Genomic DNA, 22239 nt, shown 5'->3' on the forward strand with positions numbered 1-22239 from the left:
GGAAACCCAGCCAGATGGGCGGGGTATAAATAATAAATTATTATTATTATAAAACAAAAAGGGAAAGCTCCTAGCAGTGCTTGATTTATACCATAGAACACAACTGCCTTATGATATAATCATGGGACACCCCGAAAGTATAAAGCAATGCAGCTACTTCAATGATTCCCTAAATATAATTATAAACTAAGTATGTATGCAAACCCAGTGAGAAGTGTGAGCTTGCTTTTGCAGGGGTATCTCATTTATAACAGATCTAATTTGAGACAAACAAACTCTCATCTCCTCATCAACACAAAGAAGCCTTTCTCTTTTCCGATCTTTCATATTTCTTTGATTATCCTTCAATCTTCCAGCCACACTTGCCATTCTCTTTTTTCTCTTTTCAAAATTTTTTATTCATTTTATAATACAAATAAACAACACAAACAGAAAAACAAACAATACAAACAGATTCTTGTCTTATCCTTATTTTTTCTAAACATTGTTAGGTGGGCTTCCCCAAGTCCCCCCATCTGATTTTCATGTTACCTCATCTTTAGCAGTTTACATATATCATAATTTCTAACCATTTTTTTTATCACACTTACTTTAACCATAAAAATCTTCACATTTTATCACTTACAAATAAAATACGCTATCTTCTACTTCTAACCCTACAGCCTAAATTCACTTCAAAGGCTATTCTAAGATTTAAATATTAACACCTTTTTTGAAATATTCCTTAAACTTCTTCCAATCTTCTTCCACCGTCTCTTCTCTCTGGTCTTGGAGTCTCCCATTCAGTTCGGCGAGTTCCATATACAGTGGTACCTTGGGATGCGAACGGGATCTGTTCCGGAGCCCCATTCGCATCCTGAACGGAACGTAAGACGTAACGGCGTGTCTGTGCATGCGCGGGTCGCGTTTCGCCACTTCCGCGCATGCGCGTGACATCATTTTGCGCATCTGCGCATGCGCAAGCGGCGAAACCCGGAAGCAACACGCTCCGTCACTTCCGGGTCACCACAGAGCACAACCCGAACATGCTCAACCTGAAGCACATTCAACTTGAGGTATGACTGTAGTCCATCATCTTCACCTGCCCTTCGATAGTTGGTAAATCTTGTTTCTTCCAATTCTTCACTAGCAATATTCTCGCAGCTGTTGTGGCATACAGAAAAAAAGGTAACATCCTTTTCACACTTTCCATTCTCTCCTGCCACTGCACACCCTTTGAGAACCACGGGTTTAAAGCAATATGATACTACTTTCAATGTATGGTTCATGTGGGACCTTAAGCTTGCATGCAAGTAGTAGTAGTAGTAGTAATAATAATAATAATAATAATAATAATAATAATAATAATAATAATAATAATAATAATTTATTTATACCCCACCCATTGGGCTGGGTTTCCCCAGCCACTCTTTCAATACATCTTCTGGCACTTTATCTCCAAATAAATACTGCATGTGGGGCCCAACATTCCAAATGCAAATGCATTTATTTATTTTATTTTATTTTATTGAAGCTCATTAAACTGCATGCCCACTAAAATCAAGATGTTGGTTGCTCATCAGCCTCATCCTTCTGTTGCATTTGCCCACTCAAATCTGCATCAAATTATGGTCTGGCTGAGCATCAGTTGCCTGAATCAAACACAGAGGAATAATTCCCGACCACTCACCACCAGCGCAGATTGTAAAATGTCAGGACCACCAAGGAAAGTGTAAATTTTACACAACATGCAATTATTTGCAGAAAGAACCCAATAATATAATAGCTACTGGGCACAGCTATACAAATTTTTTTTTTTTTTAATGCAGCTTGACGGCTTAACTCAAACATGCAATTCAATTGCCTAACAATTTGGGGGAAATGGCTTCTAAATGGAATAATAAAATGCATAATGTGTGTTGAAAGAAGGAGATAAATGGATAAATTCTCTGTTATGAATAAACAACACTGCTATTTTTAAATATATACATACACCGCATGTTATAATTGTGTCTCAAATTCATTAAATTAATTCCTTTCTACATGTTGTGTGGAATGTGCAGGGGATCCTGATCTTTTATAACCTATGTCTGAGACATCAATTTCTTGGTGAGATGCCAAGCCAGGCATTTCACTCCAAGAGAAGCACAATTTTGCCCCCTGAGGTCCCATGTTGTTGTTTAGTCGTGTCCGCATCTTCGTGACCCCCTGGACCAGAACACGCCAGGCACTCCTGTCTTCCACTGCCTCCCGCAGTTTGGTCAAACTCATGCTGGTAGCCTCAAGAACACTGTCCAACCATCTCGTCGTCCCCTTCTACTTGTGCCCTCCATCTTTCCCAACATCAGGGTCTTTTCCAGGGAGTCTTCTCTTCTCATGAGGTGGCCAAAGTACTGGAGCCTCAGCTTCAGGATCTGTCCTTCCAGTGAGCACTCAGGGCTGATTTCCTTCAGAATGGAGAGGTTTGATCTTCTTGAAGTCCATGGGACTCTCAAGAGTCTCCTCCAGCACCATGATTCAAAAGCATCAATTCTTCAGCGATCAGCCTTCTTTATGGTCCAGCTCTCACTTCCATACATCACTACTGGAAAAACCATAGCTTGAACTATATGGGCCTTTGTTGGCAAGGTGTTGTCTCTGCTGAGGTGAGGCCCCATATTTATTCTCAAATGGCACCACCACCATTCTCCCACATTCCACCTTTCCGCAGCTTACAAATCCCAGTCCATTTCCTGCCATGTTGGAAGGGCAACAAGGAGAGATGGAGACACAGTCCAGGGTTCTCCGCAGCTTCGCTTCCAGTTTCCCTTCACATTCACGCAGAAGTTTATTCCATTTCCCTGTTAAATATTTCTATGTTATAACTGAGCTTTTGCACAACACAAAAGCCACTCCCAGAACTCTAGCAGAGTACAGTGCAGCTCTAGTGTTCATTTCTGGGTTGTTTGCTTTCAGGGGGGCGCTGTTTGCAAATAACACAGAAATACCGTAAACACTAAACTGGTGTTCTATTCGGTCATATTTCCGGAAGTGGCTTCTGTGTCATGTGGAAGCTCAAATAAAATGTGGAGAGTAATGCGGAAATGTCAGGGAAAGCGTGTTCTCCTTAATAGAGAGCACGTGTTGCGGAGGGGTCTAGCAGCCCACCCCACTGTTCCTGGGCAGATCCGTTTGGATGGCTGCAGGCTGCGATTGGGCAATTGAATTTCTGGGGAGATTTTGATCTTGCCAATTTGTGGGTTGGGCCCAAAGGTTTTAAATACTGGACACGCAGCTTTGGGCGTCCTCTTTTGCTGCATGCACCGGATCACCCGCCCACCCTCCCTGAACTGGGGGTTTTGTGCTTGGCCTGTCATGGGGCAGGGGTCTGGTAGGAATTTTGTCCATTTGGCTGACTGCCTGGAGCCATTTGGTTTTTGCCTACTGTGTAGCAAATCGTCACAACTTGTAAGGTTTGCGGTTAAAGGTAAAGGGACCCCCGACCATTAGGTCCAGTTGTGACCAACTCTGGGGTTGCAGCGCTCATCTCGCTTTACTGGCCGAGGGAGCCGGTGTACAGCTTCCGGGTCATGTGGCCAGCATGACTAAGCCACTTCTGGCGAACCAGAGCAGCGCATAGAAAAGCCATTTACCTTCCCTCCGGAGTGGTACTTATTTATCTACTTGCACTGGTGTGCTTTCGAACTGCTAGGTTGGCAGGAGCAGGGACCGAGCAATGGGAGCTCACCCCGTCATGGAGATTCAAACCACTGACCTTCTGATCAGCAAGCCCTAGGCTCTGTGGTTTAACCCACAGCGCCACCCGCGTCCCCAGGTTTGCGGTTAGGCATTGGTTAAAAAATTGGCTGGTGGAGGGGTAAGTGCCTACCCCTCCATTGCTGGTGTTGCAAGGGAATTCCATTAAAGTTATCCAGGGGCTTGCCATGCTTTCGTCCAAATCCCTGGCATGGGGCTTGGGCCGCGCAAGCCCCCGGGAGCATGCGGGGAGAGGTGAGGGTCTGGTGCCCAGTTTCATTTCTCCCCAATATTGTTTTCCCTGACTGGCTTCCGCTGGAATCCGGAAGTCAGTTCTGTCCCTGGGGCAAAGACAGATAGTCGTAACAAATGCCTAAGCAACCACTCACATTTATGTATTTAAATAAAGTTGTGGCCAAAATAATGCCAAAAACCTTAAACAAAAATTCTGTGTGATGTGTGAGGCATTTTGGGGTGGCTCGGGGACCTCAACACGCAAATGGAATAAACTGCTATGTGAATGCAGGCCATGAAATTCTTTGAGAAGACCTTACTGCTATAGAGCGCGGTGCTGATAATAACACCAAGCAAGGTTTCCAGTTTGATCCCTGTATAGGCAAGCTGCATATTTTTGCAAAGGGTTGGACTAAATGATCCTCACCCCACAATTCCACAAAATCAGATAAGCTCCTCTGTGGCATTTCTGAAAAGAAGAAATCCATGTTATACATAGAGCGAATTAGCACCGCATCTGTCTTTTCAAAGCACGACAACTTGAGTTCAGCTGCAACAGTGCCTGTCTTGGGTAAAGGTAAAGGGACCCCTGACCATTAGGTCCAGTCTTGACCGACTCTGGGGTTGCAGCGCTCATCTCGCTTTATTGGCAGAGGGAGCTGGCGTACAGCTTCCGGGTCATGTGGCCAGCATGACTAAGCCGCTTCTGGAGAACCAGAGCAGCGCACGGAAACACTGTTTACCTTCCCGCCGGAGTGGTACCTATTTAACTACTTGCACTTTGATGTGCTTTTGAACTGCTAGGTTGGCAGGAGCAGGGACCGAGCAATGGGAGCTCAACCCGTCATGGGGATTCAAACCGCCGACCTTCTGATCGGCAAATCCTAGTCTCTGTGGTTTAACCCACAGCGCCACCCGCGTCCCCCTGTCTTGGGCACCTTTACTCAAAAGCAAGCCCCTCTGTGTTCAGCTGGGCTTGCTCCCAGCAGCTTAGAAGCACCACACTTCTGTTCTGGTTCCTGCCCATTGATCCTTTGGCAGATGGTCGCTGCTGCACCTCTCAGCTTTTCCATGCCGAGAAATCAAGAAGCAATTATTCCATTTCCTCCTTGAGCTGAGTCACAGAGAGTGGTTTGGATGCACCAGTGAAAAGGGCACAGAACTCTCCGTTTTCGGTCCAAGAGGACAGGAGTCGTTCTTTTCCTCTCCAGAAACATTTGCGCACTTTCATGGAATCGCAGAATTGCAGGGTTCGCTGTCCAACCCCTTCCAGTGCAGGAACCGCAGTTGCTCCCCCTACAGTGCTTAACATTGCAGCTGAATCTTTCTAGAGCAGACTGCTGCAACATGATGCTCTTTAAGCCTATCCACTCTCTCTTTTTAAAATAAATTTATTTATTTGGTTTTTCAAATTTATGTCTTACAGTCACATATCCAACATACATCGTAAAAACCAGATTCCACAGAATCTCCTGGACTTACTTACTCCCCTTTGTGGGTCCTATCGTTAGTCATTTCCTCCTGCATCTTTTATAACAATCCAAATCTTTTACATCTCCATTTTATCCAAAATCCACCACTGAACTACGTTATTCCAATACTACTAATGATTTTAACTGCTTACAATGGTTTTTAAGATAAATTATTTAAAAAATTCCCCACTCCTTATTCAAAATTTGATCTTCCTGACTTCTGATTCTTCCAGTCATTTATCCATTTCGGCATAATCCATCAACTTAATCTTCCATTCTTTTCTGGTCAGGACTTTATCTTCTTTTCATCTCTGGACAGTCTAATTGTCTTTTCAATCCATCAGAGTTGGTAGCCTCCTGTGGGAGAATGATGCCCTCCAGATTTATTTCATTATTTATTTCTAAATGGCTTAATACCTCTTTTTTCTTTTTTAAAAATAAATTTTATTAAGGTTTATAGAGAAAAATACAAAACTTAATATCTCCCCCGCCCTTTTTTTTTTTTACCAAACCAAGACTTTTGATACAGGAAAAACACAAAAAGAGTGTGTGTTTGAAAGAAATAGGGAAACAACAGCTAAAATAAATAAATCTTAAGCAGTGTACAATATGAAAACAATACCCATTAAAACAGAAATACAACCTGAAACCAATAAAACTGCATATAAAAGTAAGTGGAATTGTAATCTGGGGCATTTAAGTATATAAAACATCATACAGATGTTTCTGGACTTCAACTCCCATCAGGCCATGAGTCAGAAATGATCAGATTTGCAGTACAGCAGCATCTGGAGGGCACAAGGTTGGAGAAGGCTGCTCTGGAGATTATTCCCAAAGGGCCTTTGGTCCATCGAAATGTGGCAGCCATTGGCATAAATCCCCGGTGAGAAAATGTTCGTGCCAAAAAAGCCTGTTTTCTCTCCCCTCCCTGCCAAATATTTATTTATTTTATTTATTTATTACATAAGAATTATACACCACCATTAAAAAAACAACCTCAAGGTGATTTACAAAAAAAAAGATAAAACAATAAAATTTTCACAAAGAAAAATTAACAACAATACAGTGGTACCTCGGGTTAAGTACTTAATTCGTTCCAGAGGTCCGTACTTAACCTGAAACTGTTCTTAACCTGAAGCACCACTGTAGCTAATGGGGCCTCCTGCTGCTGCTGTGCTGGCAGAACACAATTTCTGTTCTCATCCTGAAGCAAAGTTCTTAACCTGAAGCACTATTTGTAGGTTAACGGAGTCTGTAACCTGAAGCGTATGTAACCCGAGGTACCACTGTAATTTTCCAAAGTTAAAATACCAACAGGCTAAAAGCAGATTAAGACTCACAGGACCTTTCTAAGGCACTGCTTCACTAAACGACTTGAGTTCTTACCAGTGCAAAACAGGCAATACTTGACACCTGCAGTAGGGATAGTTCCTCCAATTGAAGTGGTTTGAGTGGGCAGCTAAATGGTCTTAAGTTGCGTAGTTTATTTCATTTCCAAAATGTCACGATCCTCAGCTGGGGGCTCCTCCCTTTTCTTTCTCTCTGCCTGCCTGCGCCCCACAGGAGACCCCTGCCCACTTGTGGAGCCTCCTCCCCACGGCAAGATCGAGCCCTCCCAGGCCACGTACACCTTCAAGGACCAGGTGGTCGTCAGCTGCAACACCGGATACAACATCCTAAAGGTACGTTGGGGGGAGGGCTGTGGCAGCACTTAGAGCATGTTCCCTTGCACATTCTAGAATTACAGAAGGCATTCCAGCTTCTGAGTGGATCCCGGAATGTCCTGTTTCCCCCTTCCAGCGCTGCTGAGGTCAGGGAGGAGGATGAGCTTGTAGCGGTACCATTATTTATTTATTCATTCATTCATTCATTCATTCATTCCCCGCCCATCTGGCTGAGTTTCCCCAGCCACTCTGGGCACCTCCCAATAGAATATTAAAAACACGATAAAACTTCAAGCATTAAAAACTTCCCTAAACAGGGCTGCCTTCAGATGTCTTCTAAAAGTCAGGTAGTTGTTTATTTCCTTGACATCTGATGGCAGGGCGTTCCACAGGGTGGGCGCCACCACCGAGAAGGCCCTGTCTTTTTACTTCTTGCAATGAGGGAACTGCCAGAAGACCCTCAGCACTGGACCTCAGTGTCCGGGCAGAACGATGGGGGTGGAGACGCTCCTTCAGGTATACTGGACCGAGGCTCTTTAGGACTTTCAAGGTCAGCACCAACACTTTGAATTGTGCTCGGAAGCGTACCGGAAGCCAATGAAGGTCTTTCAGGACTGGAGTTGCCATGCTGTCTTGCGGCACCAAAAACACAGCTGCTGACTCGTGCAAGCCCAAAGACACGCGTCCCAGTTTAGTCCAGTGGAAAGTTGGAGGGTATGCTACTGGGAGCCCAGCTGAGGGCTCCGTCACATTTGCCTCGTTGGTCCCAAAATTAACCAATTGGGAAGGGGTGTTGCTCAGTGATAGAGCATCTGCTTTTCATGGAGAATGTCTCAGGTTCGATTCCTGGTATCATCAGTAGGGCTGGAAAGACCCACGCTGAAACCCTAGAGAAGTGCTGCCAGCCAGTGCAGACAGTATCAGTTAGCTGGACCAATAGTCTCACTCAGCATACGGAAACTTCCAGTGTTCTACTTTCAATGCTATAAAAAGGTAAAGGGACCCCTGACCATTAGGTCCAGTTGCGGACGACTCTGGGGTTGTGGCGCTCATCTCGCTTGATTGGCCGAGGGAGCCGGCGTACAGCTTCCGGGTCATGTGGCCAGCAGGACTAAGCCGCTTCTGGCGAACCAGAGCAGTGCATGGAAACACCATTTACCTTCCCGCCAGAGCGGTACCTATTTATCTACTTGCACTTTGACGTGCTTTCAAACTGCTGGGTGGGCAGGAGCAGGGACCGAGCAACGGGAGCTCACCCCGTCACGGGGATTCGAACCGCCGACCTTCTGATCGGCAAGTCCTAGACTCTGTGGTGTAATGCACAGCGCCACCCACGTCCCTACTTCAATGCTATACCTTCTTGCTTAAAACATCTTGTTTTGTATTTTTGGTCATTAGCCTCTTTGGACTATGAACTGGAGGAAAGGCAGGGTCTTTTAAACACAAAAACCTAGAGGGGTCGTCTAGAGGACCTCTTTATTGACCACCCACCCTGTTTAGTTTGCACAATGCCTGCATGGAGGTCAGATTCAGTCTTTATTGAGCATTTGTTTACAGGGCAGTTATACAACAACTGGAAGCTGCTTTTTCATTACAGCTTCTATTTTTTTCTCATATATTTTAATTATTGCTTTTGACTAGTTCATTTTTATTACTATCTATTTCGAACCGCAGCTGGGAAATAACTGACAAGGAGCATTCGTCCTAAATTCATCCTGATTTTTTAACAGAGTGTTTAGATTTCACAGAATCATAGAATGTGGGCCCCCAAGGGACATCTAGTCCAACCCTGTGCAATGCAAGAATCTCAGCTCAAGCATCCATGACAGATGGCCACCCAACCTCTGCTTGAAAACCTCCAAGGAAGGAGAGTCCACCACCTCCCAAGAGAGTCTGTTCCACTGTCAAAAAGCTCTTATTGTCGGAAAGTTCTTCCTGATATTTAGTTGGAATCTCCTATCTTGTGACCTGAAGCCATGGGTTCAAGTCCTATCTTCTGGAGCAGGAGAAAACAAGTTTGTTCCTTCTTCCATGGGACAGCCCTTTAGAGATTTGAAGATGCCTATCCTATCTCCTTTCAGTCCCCTCTTTTCCAGGCTAAACACCCCCAGATCCTTCAGGCTTAGTTTCTTGAGGGTGCTCCCTCCAGAGCATAGCTGTCAGCTTACAGATTTGAAAATAAAGGACCAGCAGCCTCGAAAATAAGGGACCAGCAGCCAAAATAAGGGATTTTAGTCAACCAGCAGCCAAACGAAGCCTCAAGCGGTGGTTCCCACAGCGCAGCAACCCGGCAAAGGGGATGCAGCAAGGAAAACCACCGTCACCTCTCCGCTGGGAAGCGCTGAGCAAAGTCGAGTCCCCAGGCAACGCGGCCGATTTGATCGGCACAAGGCATGCAAGCTCCACCCCCCAGTCGTTCTTTTTTTTTTTAAAAAAAAGAATTTTTATTGGTTTTTCCACTTTTATAAAGACAAAACACACACAAAAAAGACACAAGACAAAAACATGTATAAATTCCGAAAAACCTAGTTTCCTAACCCTATTCCCAGACTTCCCCCCACCCCCCCTCATGCATCCCAATTCCCAAGATTGTGTCAGCAATTTGGTGTTTCTCCTCTTAACCATCTTATTACCTTTTTTATAAACAAAATATAGATTTTTCCTAAGTTGGACTCGAGTTCTCTTCCGTCGATTTCTCATTTTGTCTTAATTAAAAGTCATATTAACTAAACCTAAAGGTCTTGAGTGTTTTTAAGATTCTCTTCTTCCCTCCCTCCCATCCCCGGTTTTTGTCCCTTCCCAATACATATCCAGAATAGCAGTTCTTAGGCTGGGTTCCTCACGTCCGAGGCTTTCAAGTCTCTTTCAGTCCCTCTCCGCCGGTCTTGTTGGTAGTCCTTTATGTCAGTCATCAAATCTGGAAAGAGTTCTTTCGCCATCAAACCATATTCTCTTCCCACAAGGACATTTAGAAGCCACTGCTGAAAAATTTCCACAAATCCTGCATCTTCAAAGTCAAAATCAGGATGGAGGCCCCAATCATATTTCTTTGTTTTAAGTTCCTGTGTTCCATAAGCTCCCGGGGCCTCCTCCTTCTTCTTCTTCATCTTTCGCAGACTTGTGTTAGATGTAATCCAAAAATCTCCTTGCTTGTATTCCACAGATGTCGGCTTTTGGTTATTACTTCCCAGCTTTACTTTCTCTTTTTCTTGTTTAGTCTCTTCCACCTCTTCAGATATCAGTTCCCATTCAGCTGTGGATTCTTTCTCATTCAGGTCCTCAATACATACAGCAGAGCTGCCTGTTCCAGAAGTCAAGGTCATAAGTTGTTTATTCATAGCTAAGCTCTGCTCTTGTAGAGTTCCCACCAATTGAAACATCCTTTCGATTTCCACTAGTAACTTTCCATCCACAGCCATTGTATCCATTGTAGTTTCACAGAATTCCCCCTAGGGGGAATCTGGTTACTTATTAGTCCTTTCTCCAACAATCCTTTAACTTATTTTTATTACTTTGTTTCCAACAATTTTGGTTCAATTGTATCTTAGTCCAGAGGGATCTTAAATAGCAATTTTCCCACTCTAAACTGCCCGCTTGACAGCTTTGACAGCTGTCAAACTCCGCAGCTCTTACACAGGCACAGAAACAGGACGCTCCCGGGCCCGGGAGGGGGGTTGTTTAAAGCAAAAGGAAGGCTTCCCAGTCTCCACTCTCCAGCTCAAAATTTCTTTTAACTAAATCTTGGAAGTTAGTGTCCCTTTTAACTCACCCCTCCAAGGGTAGGCTCTCCAGCTTAGCACTTTGTCGTTGCTTAGATCGTCTGCAAGGGGGGGGTGCGGACTTCCTTTTAGCACACCCCCCGGTCGTCTTCAATTCAGGGTAATATATTTTTTTTAAATCCAATTCCGTCTTACTCACGGGTTCTTTCTTTTCAGTCCAAATTTCAAGGAAGGAAGTCAGCGCTCTCTGGTCATGGCTCGCGGCTTCACTCCACCGAGGTAGCGATCGACTCTCAGTGCCACGCCGCCCTCCGTATCCTCTCCGCAGCCTTTAAAAAGGCTCTTCGTGGATCGGGGGGCGCTTAAGGCACCCGCCGAGTCTTCAGTCCGCAGGCTTCCGCGCCTGCGGTTTTTAAGGGTCCCCGCGTCGCCGGCGCGGCAAAGACCCGTCCTCGGTTGAGCCGATTCCCTCCGCAGCTCGGAGGGAATCCGCCATTTCCGAATCGCGCCAACCCGGAAGTCCTCCACCCCCCCAGTCGTTCTTGGACTCCTTATTGGGTGAGCAACGCAGCCAAGCAACACAGTTGGAGCCTCCCTCCTCCCTGGCCGGCAGGGAGGGAGGGAGAAGAGCTGCTTCCTTTGAAACCTGGGAAATTTAAGAGACATCATCAATAAGGGACAGCAGCAGGACACAGTGCTGAGATAAGGGACTTTCCCGCCAAATAAGGGACGGTTGACAGCTATGCTCCAGAGGTGTGATCAGGAAGCCTTCATAGCAGTTGCATTTTGCATTTTACCCCTCCCTCTTCCACAACGCTCCCCCGTTGCTTCTTTGCAGGATGGCGTGGAGAGCGAGACGTTCCAGATTGAGTGCATGAAGGATGGCTTGTGGAGCAACAAGGTCCCTATCTGCAAAAGTAAGCCCCTCTTTCCATCCTTTCCTAAGCGCTGGCATATAGGGACACGCCTCGGATGAGATCAAAATATCCATCAACATTCTTCGTGTCTGGATGGGGTTGTCTAAACAAAATATGGTTTTAGCCAGCGCCAAAAAGAACTCAGGGAAGGCGCCTGCCAGGTGTCAATAGGCGGGGAGTTCCAGAGTTTAGGGGCTGCCACGCTAAGCGATCAATTTCTTACAAATGCAGAGCGGGTTTTACGTATGTGGCACCCGTAACAGATTGAATTGGGCAAGAGGCAGTATGGACTGCACATTCAGGAGCCTCTTCCCTCCAGTTGATCCTCAGTGAGGTGCTCACTCCAGATGATGATGATGATGATGATGATGATGATGATGATGATAGTAATACCCCGCCCATCTGGCTGGGCTTCCCCAGCCACTCTGGGCGGCTTCCAAAAAAATATTAAAATACTGTATTACATCAAACATTAAAAGCTTCCCTAAACAGGGCTGCCTTCAGGTGTCTTCTAAATGTCAGATAGTTATTTTTCTCTTTGACATCTGGTGGGAATGCATTCCACAGGGCAGGTGCCACTACCGAGAAGGCCCTCCGCCTGGTTCCCTGTAACTTGGCTTCTTGCAGTGAGGGAACCGCCAGAAGGCCCTCAGCACTAGACCTCAGTGTCCTGGCTGAATAATGGGGGTGGAGATGCTCCTTCAGGTATACTGGACCGAGGCCGTTTAGGGCTTTAAAGGTCAGCACCAACACTTTGAATTGTTTTCGGAAACATACTGGGAGCCAGTGTAGGTCTTTCAAGACTGGTGTTATGTGGTCTCGGCGGCCGCTCCCAGTCACCAGTCTAGCTGCTGCGTTCTGGATTAATTGCAGTTTCTGGATCACCTTCAAAGGTAGCCCCATGTAGAGCACATTGCAGTAGTCCAAGCGAGAGATAACCAGAGCATGCCCCACTCTGGCGAGACAGTCCGCAGGCAGATAGGGTCTCAGCCTGCATACCAGATGGAGCTGGTAAACAGCTGCCCTGGACACAGATTTGACCTGTGCCTCCATGGACAGCTGTGAGTCTAAAATGACTCCCAGGCTGCACACCTGGTCCTTCAGGGGCACAGTTACCCCATTCAGGACAAAGGAGTCCTCCACACCTGCCCACCTCCTGTCCCCCAAAAACAGTACTTCTGTCTTGTCAGGATTCAACCTCAAACTGTTAACTGCCATCCATCCTTCAAACGCCTCCAGACACTCACACAGGACCTTCACCGCCTTCACTGGTTCTGCTTTGAAAGAGAAGTAGAGCTGGGTATCATCCGCATACTGATGAACACCCAGCCCAATGATTAAGGATTCCAGACTAACAAACACACAAGACCCACCCCCTCCCCCCAGGTACCGTTTGGCAACACTGAGTGTGATCAATAACTTAGTGCCTGCCCTCCTTGCTTGGGGAATTGAAGCTGTGCATCCTTTTGTGAATGGCTCCTGGTGTTACTGGCTGCCTCCTGCATGCTCTCCCTCTCGCTGCCTGACTACTAATTCCTGCTTTCTTTTTCCCCACTTCCTGCCCTTCCTGGCCCCTTCTCTGGACTTTCCTCCCTCCCTTCCTCTTCTGCCTTCGGAACAGTTGCTGGAGCTGAAACAACAGACAACAGGACGGAGATCAAAGAGGAGGTGGAGCCCGTGGCAGACTGACCAAGGTGTCTCGCGCACGGCACCATTCAGAGAGCAGGTGGTCCAACGACCTTACCTGGGGGCCGCTTCTGCCACCACCCCAGTCACCTTTCACAATTTCAGGGGAGGCTCCAGCTCCCCAGTTTCTGCATTCATTATGCCTCGGATCCTCTTTCTGCTCGGACACGCTCTTGACTCTGGGATTGGCGATAGAGAAAGCAGAACATAGGCATCAATGCACGGCGTGAAACAAAAATGCGCTCCATAATTGGGGGAAGTAACTCCAGTGATGGCTTCCACAGGTGTGGGGCATGCATGCGCTGTTTGCCTCTGTTTGGTTCTCTGCTTTGGGACACTCCATGCCTGCATCCACATGAATGAAAAAAAAATATTTTTCAAGGACTGGCTGAGCTAACGCTTCTTTTCTTGGTGATGGGCTGTCCCCCCCCCCCTTTGCTCAATGTTAACTCATTTCCTGATTTTTACCCCAGCACTGAGATGGAAGGTCCAAGTCTCTCTCTTTTAACATGGTGTTATGTCTATCGTTTCTGAATTCAACCGGTTGAAAAGCAAGTCTGGGGTGAGCGGCAGACCCCTTTAGATGCTTCAAATCCAGCAAGCATCGGTAAACGCATGGGGCAATTAGGATCGTAGCGGCAGGCCCCGCCTCTGACTTCCATGCGCTGACCATGTGCACCTTCAGATCAACTCATGGAAGCCAAAGTGGGTCCTCCAGAGGTCCTGTTTGTTGAGCGGTCGTCTTGATTTGGTTGCACAAAGCTTATGCAGAAGTTAGACTATGGCCCCATCTGCCCTATGCACTTAAAGCACTGTGATGCCACATTAAACAGTCACGATTTGCCCCAGAGAATCCTGGGAAGTGTAATTTGGTAAGGGTGCTGAGAATTGGTAGGAGGCCTCTTATTCCCCTCCCAGAGCTGCAATTGCTAGAGCGGTTTAAGAATCAACCCATCTTCGAGGGAACTCTGGCACCCTTAAGAAGCTCTTCGTTGCAAAGCTCTGTGTATTGATGAAGTGCGCTGCCCGCTTTTAAAATTAGTTTCATTTTACTTTTTGCTAATATGCAAAATTATGCTGACTGAAGGGCTGGCAGCTTTTCTTTTGCATGGTGCTCCGGTGCCTGACAGGCAGAAATCCAGAAGGCGAAACTTTTCCTAGCATGAAAACGCAGCATTGGGGAAAGTGGAACCTCCCTGATTTCTTTTTCTCGGGCAACAATTTTATCTGCATATCTGGTTTGGGGGGGGCAAGTTGTTAAGTTTGGGTGCTTTGGGGGGATTTTTAAAGCATTTTTTCAAAACAAGAAAACCTTCCCTACTTGCCATACATCTGGGTTTTCTTTGCCAATTCAGCAAAAATCCACCCGGACAGCCATAGCAAACAGTGTACACAAAACGACAGATAAAGAGCAGGTCCAATTATTACTCCCCCAGCTTAGAGACCCAAGCAGATGCCTCCCACTGTAATGATCCAGCTCCTCTAACTCACATAGAAGCATGAAGGAAAAGGAGTAAAGTGCCAAGATTGATCTCCACTGTCATGAGGCCAGCGTCCAAATAAAAAAAGGAGATTAAATTTCAGAGGGAACGTACCCTCTCGCCACGAATCACACTCCAATTCCGGAAGGTCGAACACATCAGCATACATTGTAAGGTGGCATAGCTACCATTCCTAGACAAGATGCCTTGATTAAGTCAAGGTAACTCTGCTCATCTAGAAGTTAGGCATATTAGGTCTCTTAGCAACCATAGCAATGGAAGAGCCAGTTCACAAGCAAAGGTATTTGCTGGCATTGGGCTGATTCACACACTGGCTGTGGTTCCTGCATTGCAGGGGATTGGACTAAAGGACTTTTGCAGTCCCCTCAAACTCTGCAATTCTGTGATTCTGTGCTGTTCAGCAGGCACAGCCCGTGTGGTACCCTTTAGGTGTTGCTGAACTACAACTCCCATCATCCTTGGCAGCTGGTCGGGGTGGCTGGGGCTGATGGTAGTTGAAGTTCAATAGAATCTGGAGGGCATCACATTGACTCTCCCTTGTGTATGTATTGAGTCATAGGACCCAAAGCAATGTGAATGTTCAGTGATGTCTTTAAGTTGTTGAGCCAATTGTGTGCAACACTCCAGGCCTGCTTGAAGGGGTGCAATTTGGAGGGGTGCACTTTGAATTATGGATGGGGGATAAACTCAGTTCAGTTCACATTTAAAGGTGAGCCTACCTAATTCACACTTTCTGAAGCAACGCAAGAGCCGTTGACACGGCCATCCTTCAAAATTCACGCTTCTCCTAATTTTGCAGTGCAGGTCTCCAGCCAAATAATGTAGACATAAATGCATATACCAGGGTAAAGAGGACACGGCATGCATACATTTGTTAAAATAACATACAAGAATGCATTGTATTAGAAGAAACTGGTTTTACAAAAAAAAGGTGTCTATGATGCACAATCACACAGAAAAAATGTGTAAATCAGGTGAAATTTGCACTAAAAATGTTGATGGGTTTTCATGAGGATTAGGATTAGGAAATGGGAAGAACCACTTGGAAGATATTGCATTTGTTCCGCTTTGTTGGTGGGGAGCCTTTGCAGTTCATCTTGGTTTGCATGCATAGCACTCATGCATCTTCCTGTTACTCATTCGTTCAACCCACAGTTTTTTTAAAAAATTAATTTTTTATTGGTTTTTTCACAGTTTTATACATATTAACATAACCATTTCAAACATTAAATTACAAGGTTCCTTTGAAGCTTTGGACCTCCTTCCCTCCATCCATGGGTTCCATGTTTAAAATTAAGTTTGCTGCATCTTTTACCATTATCCATCTATTAAATATCTATAATTATCACACAAAATTCCACCTTACAAGTGCCATTACATCCCTGCCAGTGATTTTAACTGTTTACAGTGGTCTTTTAGATAAATTACAAATTTGCTCCAGTCTTTAGAAAATACTTGATCTTCCTGGTTTCGGATCTTCCTCGTCAGTTTCGCCATCTCCACATACTCCATCCTTCCTTCCACCTCTGGGCTAGTAGCATTCTCGCTGCTGTTGTTGCATACATAAAGAGTCTTTTGTCTTCTCTTGGTAGCTCTTCACCTGTTATCCCTAGTAAAAAGGCTTCTGGTTTTTTAACAACTGCATTTTTAAACATTTTCTGGGAAATGAGACATAATGAGCAAAAGTAAATGCACCCTGCACTTTTCAAAGCATTTTCCAGCCAGGGGTTGTGGGCCTTCTTAGTGGCCTTTTGCACAAGGTGACAGAGGGCTTTGATCCACTTTCATTTCACGAGCCTGGTATGCCCATGAATTTATCTCGGGGGCAATATGTGTCCCTTGCCCAACACCACTTGGAGAGGGTCAAATCTCTTCAAAATGCTGGGGGGGAGGGGTTAAAGCCAAAATAGGACAAATTCAGCTCGATATCTCCTGGAGACTGAGAAAGGTACCACGAGGGCCAAGAGGATGCCAGTTTGATTAATGAGTAGAATCAAAGAAGCCATTAGAGGCAAGAAGGCTTTCTTCAGGAAAATGGAAACATTCGACCAAACTGGGAGAGCAAAAAGGAATACAAACATGGGGAAAAGAAATATAAGCAGACAGTAAAGAGAGTTAAAAGAAAAGAAAAGAAACTGAGGAACACACTGCTAAAACCTAAAAACTGCACAGGAACAAAATTCTTTAAATGCATCAGTCGTCCTCTTCTTTGGCGATCACGCGTAGCCGAGTAAGATTGTCTTCCATAAACACAGTTTTAACAGTTGGTCTGTAAGTGTCTGTGGAGGCCAATTCTGGATCCACACATCCTTCCACAGTGGGGACGTAGGTTTCCGGGCAGGAGTTGGTCATAGTGCCTTCCTCTTAGCGCATTTCTCCCTTGCATCCTGAGTTCGAGCGTCTTCAAAGCCCATGACACCTTTGGTAAAGGTGTTCTCCAACTGGAGCACTCGCAGGCCAGTGTATCCCAGTTGTCGGTGTTTTTACTACATTTTTTAAGATTTGCCTCGAGAGTCTTTAAACCTCTTTTGTTGACCACCAGCATTACGCTTTCCATTGTTAAGTTCGGAATAGAGTAGTTGCTTTGGAAGTCGATCATCAGGCATCCGCAAAACATGACCAGTCCAACAAAGCTGATGTTGAAGAATCATTGCTTCAACTCTGGTGATCTTTGCTTCTTCCAGGACACTGGCATTAGTTCACCTGTCTTCCCAAGTGATATGTAAAAATTTTCAGAGACATCGTTGATGGAATCTTTTGAGGAGTTGGAGATGGCGTTTATAAGCGATCTATGTTTCACAAGCATACAGTAAAGTTGGTAGTACAATAGCTTTGTAAATGAGTATTTTGGTTTCCCTGTGAATGTCTCGGTCCTCAAACACTCAGTCTGGAGAAAGCTGCACTTGGAGACAGGGGCAAAGGAAGGCGTCGTGACACCCGGGGCAGGCGTCGCTACGGAGGGCGCATGTGTGGCATTGCTATGTATGACGCATGCACTGTATGTAGTGATGCCGCACATGCGCTGTATAGCGGTTTGCTGCCAGCGCCGCTCCAGCGCCATACGGACGGTGCCGGGATCCTCTGCTTGCAGCTGTAGCCACAAACGGAGGATCCTCCACGTGCGGCGGCGGCGGCGCGATGGCTGCTCGCGCCGCCACGAGCCCCCGCAGGTTGACTTCTTGTCACCCCTGCAAACATGGAACCGGGGGCGCCCCGCCTGCCCCCCTGTTGCGACACCACTGCTTGCAGAGCTCAGGTGATGCTGGATTTTGGCATCAATGTCAGCCCTTGTGGAAAGATCCAGTGACTGATAAATGCATCAGTAACAAGAGACCAGCTGGTGAGGCAGTTGGATGGCAAGAGAATCTAAAGTGTGCTGAAAGAGAATAAGGAGATTGCAGAGAAGCTGAAAGGATTTTTTGCATGTCTTTGCATACGGCAAAATCCTGTGTAGGGTTGGCGTATGGACATAGCTGGAATACTGCAGTTGGAAGCAGTGTCAGGGCAGAAATCCCTTAGTTTTGACCAAAAAATCTTCCACTCAGCTGAGAATGCTTGAAGAACTCAAAAGTGAAATTGCTCATCCACTAACGAAAACTGCGTATGTAACTTGTCCTTGAGATCAGCCTCTGTACAGGAGCACTGCAAATTGGCCAGTGCAACACTGATTTTTTTTTAAGGTTCCAGGGGGATCTCGGATACTATAGGCTAGTTAGGTTAATATTATTGCTGCCTCCAACTGTGAAGGCAGAACACAGCCTTTGGGGTTGGAAACCATTGATTGCCCTCTCCTCTGTGAAGTTGTCTAATCCTCTTTGAAAGCTATCCTAGTCAGAGGCCACCGCTGTCTCCTGCGGCAGGAAGTTCCATAGAGCTATATGGTTGGCCACACTGGGAAGAGGATGTGGGGCTAAGATAGGCAAATTGACCCAGAGGCAGATTTAGGTGACCAGTTTCCCCACACTGGGCACCGAGCTAAGTGGGGCACTGCAAAGTGTCACAATTATGATGTAGTAAAGGTAAAGGTAAAAGGTAAAGGACCCCTGGACATTTAAGTCTATTCAAAGACAACTATGGGGTTGTGGTGCTCATCTCGCTTTCAGGCCTGGGGAGGCGGCATTTGTCCACAGACCGCATTCCGAGTCATGTGGCCAGCAGGACTAAGCCGCTTCTGGCGCAACAGGACACCGTGACGGAAACCAGAGCGCACGGAAATGCCGTTTACCTTCCCATTGCAGCAGTACCTATTTACCATATTTTTTCACTCTATAAGACGCACCAGACCACAAGACACGCCTAGTTTTTGGAGGAGGAAAACAAGAAAAAAAATATTCTGAATCTCAGAAGCCAGAACAGCAAGCAGGATCGCTGCGCAGTGAAAGCAGCAATCCCTCTTGCTGTTCTGGCTTCTGTGATAGCTGAGCAGCCTGCATTCGCTCCATAAGACGCCCACACATTTCCCCTTACTTTTTAGGAGGGGAAAAGTGAGTCTTATAGAGCAAAAAATACGGTATCTATTTGCACTGGTGTGCTTTCGAACTGCTAGGTTGGCAGGAGCAGGGACAGAGCAACAGGAGCTCACACTGTCGCAGGGATTCGAACCGCCAACCTTCCAATCGGCAAACCCAAAAGGCTCAGCGGTTTAGACCACAGCGCCACCCACGTCCCTTTTTATGATGCACACGCAAAACAGAAGCTGGGAGTCAGGGGTGAATTTTGGGCTCGCAGAGGATGCCACCAAAATTTGGAAGACCATTGTTTACCCTGGATTACCCTCATTCCACAAGGCTCTTCTCCTTCACCAGGTGAAATTCACACTCGGAGTCGAGTGTGAATTTCATGCTCTTTATTCAGCTCATAGTAGCAATGAATGAAACTTTCCCCAAAACGTCTAGCTATATATACATTATTTACACAATGGGCCCCGCGTGATTGGCTACTTCCGGGCTGCTCCTGCAGGCCAATCAGGTCACTGATTCACTTCCACCTGAAGCTGGATTGGGTGGCTCCTGCGGACCAATCAGACCGCTGCATTCTGGATCCTATTGTTCTAGGATTCAGCTCAGTACATAACACCAGGTGAGCTTCCACTCAAAATGAGTAAAGCATCACATTTGTGCCTCAACAAGCGCAGGGGAAGGTTCCCAAATGATTTCAGCCTTCGTATTTTCCACCAGACATCTGGGGGTGGTGGCGGAGGAGAAGGAAGCACAGGCCATCTGCTTGGCCCGTTGTGAAAATCTGTCGCCTCCACGTTGGCAAAGCAAATCTGTCCCTGGGAGAATACTCTGGGGACAACTCTGAGAGGAAAACATTGCCTCCCCAGCCCCAGCCCCCAGCCTTCACCATGGCACATAGCAGCCCATCTGTTTCCCTTGGCTGAGTGTGATGGGAGCAGCCCTTTGCGTCGAGGAATGCAGAGACACTGGGATTACTCAATGACAGGATCTCTGCTCAAGAAAAGGGGTGGAATTCAGCTGTCTCATAAGCACGCAGGACGTACGTGGGGGAATTTTTGGTCCCTTTGCTTGTTTCCATGGCCACCCACCGCTGCCGTTTTACGCTCAATTTCTTTCCTTTAAAAAAAAAAATTATTGAAGTAAATCAAACGAAATGGATACAGTGAAAATAATAGAGGTAGAAAAAAGCAGTGCAGCATATTGAGAAGAGATGTCACATTATGCTGGTAGAGTACAAGGTGATTTGATAGCCATCTTCAAATATCTGAAGGGCTGTCACATGGAAGCAAGCTTGTTTTCTCCTGCTCTGGAGGGTAGGACTCGAACCCATGGCTTCAAGTTGCAAGAAAGGAGATTACGATATGATACGATAATCTTTATTGTCATTGTCCCATACAGAACAACGAAATTGAAAAAATCTACATCAGACATTCAAAAACCAACAAGCCTGCTATCCCAGCTATCCCAACCTGGTTAGCCCCCTAAAAAACTCTGATACCCCATTTTTAAACACAATACACTCCCATAAAGACTACCTTACACTGTATTTAAAACCAAAATCACATTTGGATAGAAACTGTTTCTCAGGCGGCTAGTCCTAGTCTTTATAACCCTGTGGGACGCGGGTGGCGCTGTAGGTTAAACCACAGAGCCTAGGACTTGCCAATCAGAAGGTCGGTGGTTCGAATCCCCGTGACGGGGTGAGCTCCTGTTGCTCGGTCCCTGCTCCTGCCAACCTAGCAGTTCAAAAGCACGTCAAGTGCAAGTAGATAAATAGGTACTGCTGTGGCATGAAGGTAAACGGCGTTTCCGTGCACTGCTCTGGTTCGCCAGAAGCGGCTTAGTCATGCTGGCCACATGACCCAGACGTTGTACGCTGGCTCCCTTGGCCAATAAAGCAAGATGAGCGCCGCAACCCCAGAGTCGGCCATGACTGGACCTAATGGTCAGGGGTCCCTTTACCTTTTACCTTACCTTCTTCCAGAAGGCAGAAACTGAAAGAGATCATTTCCGGGGTGCGCACTATCCTGCACTATCTCTGCAGCTTTCTTGTGACACCTGGAAGTATAGATTTGATCCAAGGTGGGAAGAGTGCACCCAGTTATTCTCTCCGCAGTATTTACAACCCTGACTGAACATTAGGAATAGCTTTCTGGTGTAAGAGCTGTTGGAAAGTGGAACAGACTCCCTTGGGAGGTGGACAGTTCTCCTTCCTTACAGACTTTTAAGCAGAGGATGGATGGCCACCTGTCAGAAGATTCTTTACCTGTGATTCCTGCATTTTTAACATGCTTTTTAACATCTTTATGCGCCCTCTTGCCCAGATTATCCGGAGCTTTGGGCTGGGCTGTCATCAATATGCTGATGACACTCAGCTCTATCTACTGATGGATGGCCACACCAACTCGGCCCCTTACACACTGACCAGATGCTTGGAAGCTGTGGCTGGATGGTTTCGTGGGAGCCGATTGAAACTAAATCCTTCGAAGACAGAGGTCCTATGGCTAGGTCGGGATAGCATGGGGATGAGGGACCAACTCCCTTCTCTTGCGGGGGCCCAATTAGTGCCATTGCCTTCCGTTAAGAGTTTGGGTGTAATCCTTGACGCCTCCCTTTCCATGGAGGCGCAAGTCACAGCAACAGCCAAGGCGACATTTTTCCACCTTCGCCGCACCAAGCAGTTGGTCCCTTACCTTTCCCGCCCCGACCTGGCCACAGTGATCCATGCAACAGTCATCTCCAGGCTTGACTACTGTAACTCGCTCTACGCGGGGCTGCCCTTGAAGCTGTCCCAGAAACTCCAGCGGGTACAGAATGCTGCAGCGAGGCTCCTCACAGGGTCTCTGCCATGGGAGCATATTCATCCAGTGC

General features: G+C 46.4%; 1 protein-coding gene across 4 annotated transcripts in view; it reads left to right on the forward strand.

Moving 5' to 3' along the window:
* The window catches only part of MASP1 (MBL associated serine protease 1), a 114082-nt gene that overhangs the window by 45463 nt on the left and 46380 nt on the right, over nucleotides 1-22239 (forward strand). For 3 of the 4 annotated variants that reach the window (XM_081190221.1, XM_081190218.1, XM_081190219.1), the window contains exons 7-8: nucleotides 6984-7102; nucleotides 11642-11720. In XM_081190221.1, the coding sequence (XP_081046347.1) occupies nucleotides 6984-7102; nucleotides 11642-11720 (198 nt within the window). Of the gene's footprint in view, nucleotides 1-6983; nucleotides 7103-11641; nucleotides 11721-13341; nucleotides 16170-22239 lie in introns of those variants that run through there. The other variant, XM_081190220.1, reaches the window with a different exon arrangement.

The sequence above is a fragment of the Podarcis bocagei genome (assembly GCF_964188305.1).
Source record: "Podarcis bocagei genome assembly, chromosome: 4".
NCBI classification, from domain to species: domain Eukaryota; kingdom Metazoa; phylum Chordata; class Lepidosauria; order Squamata; family Lacertidae; genus Podarcis; species Podarcis bocagei.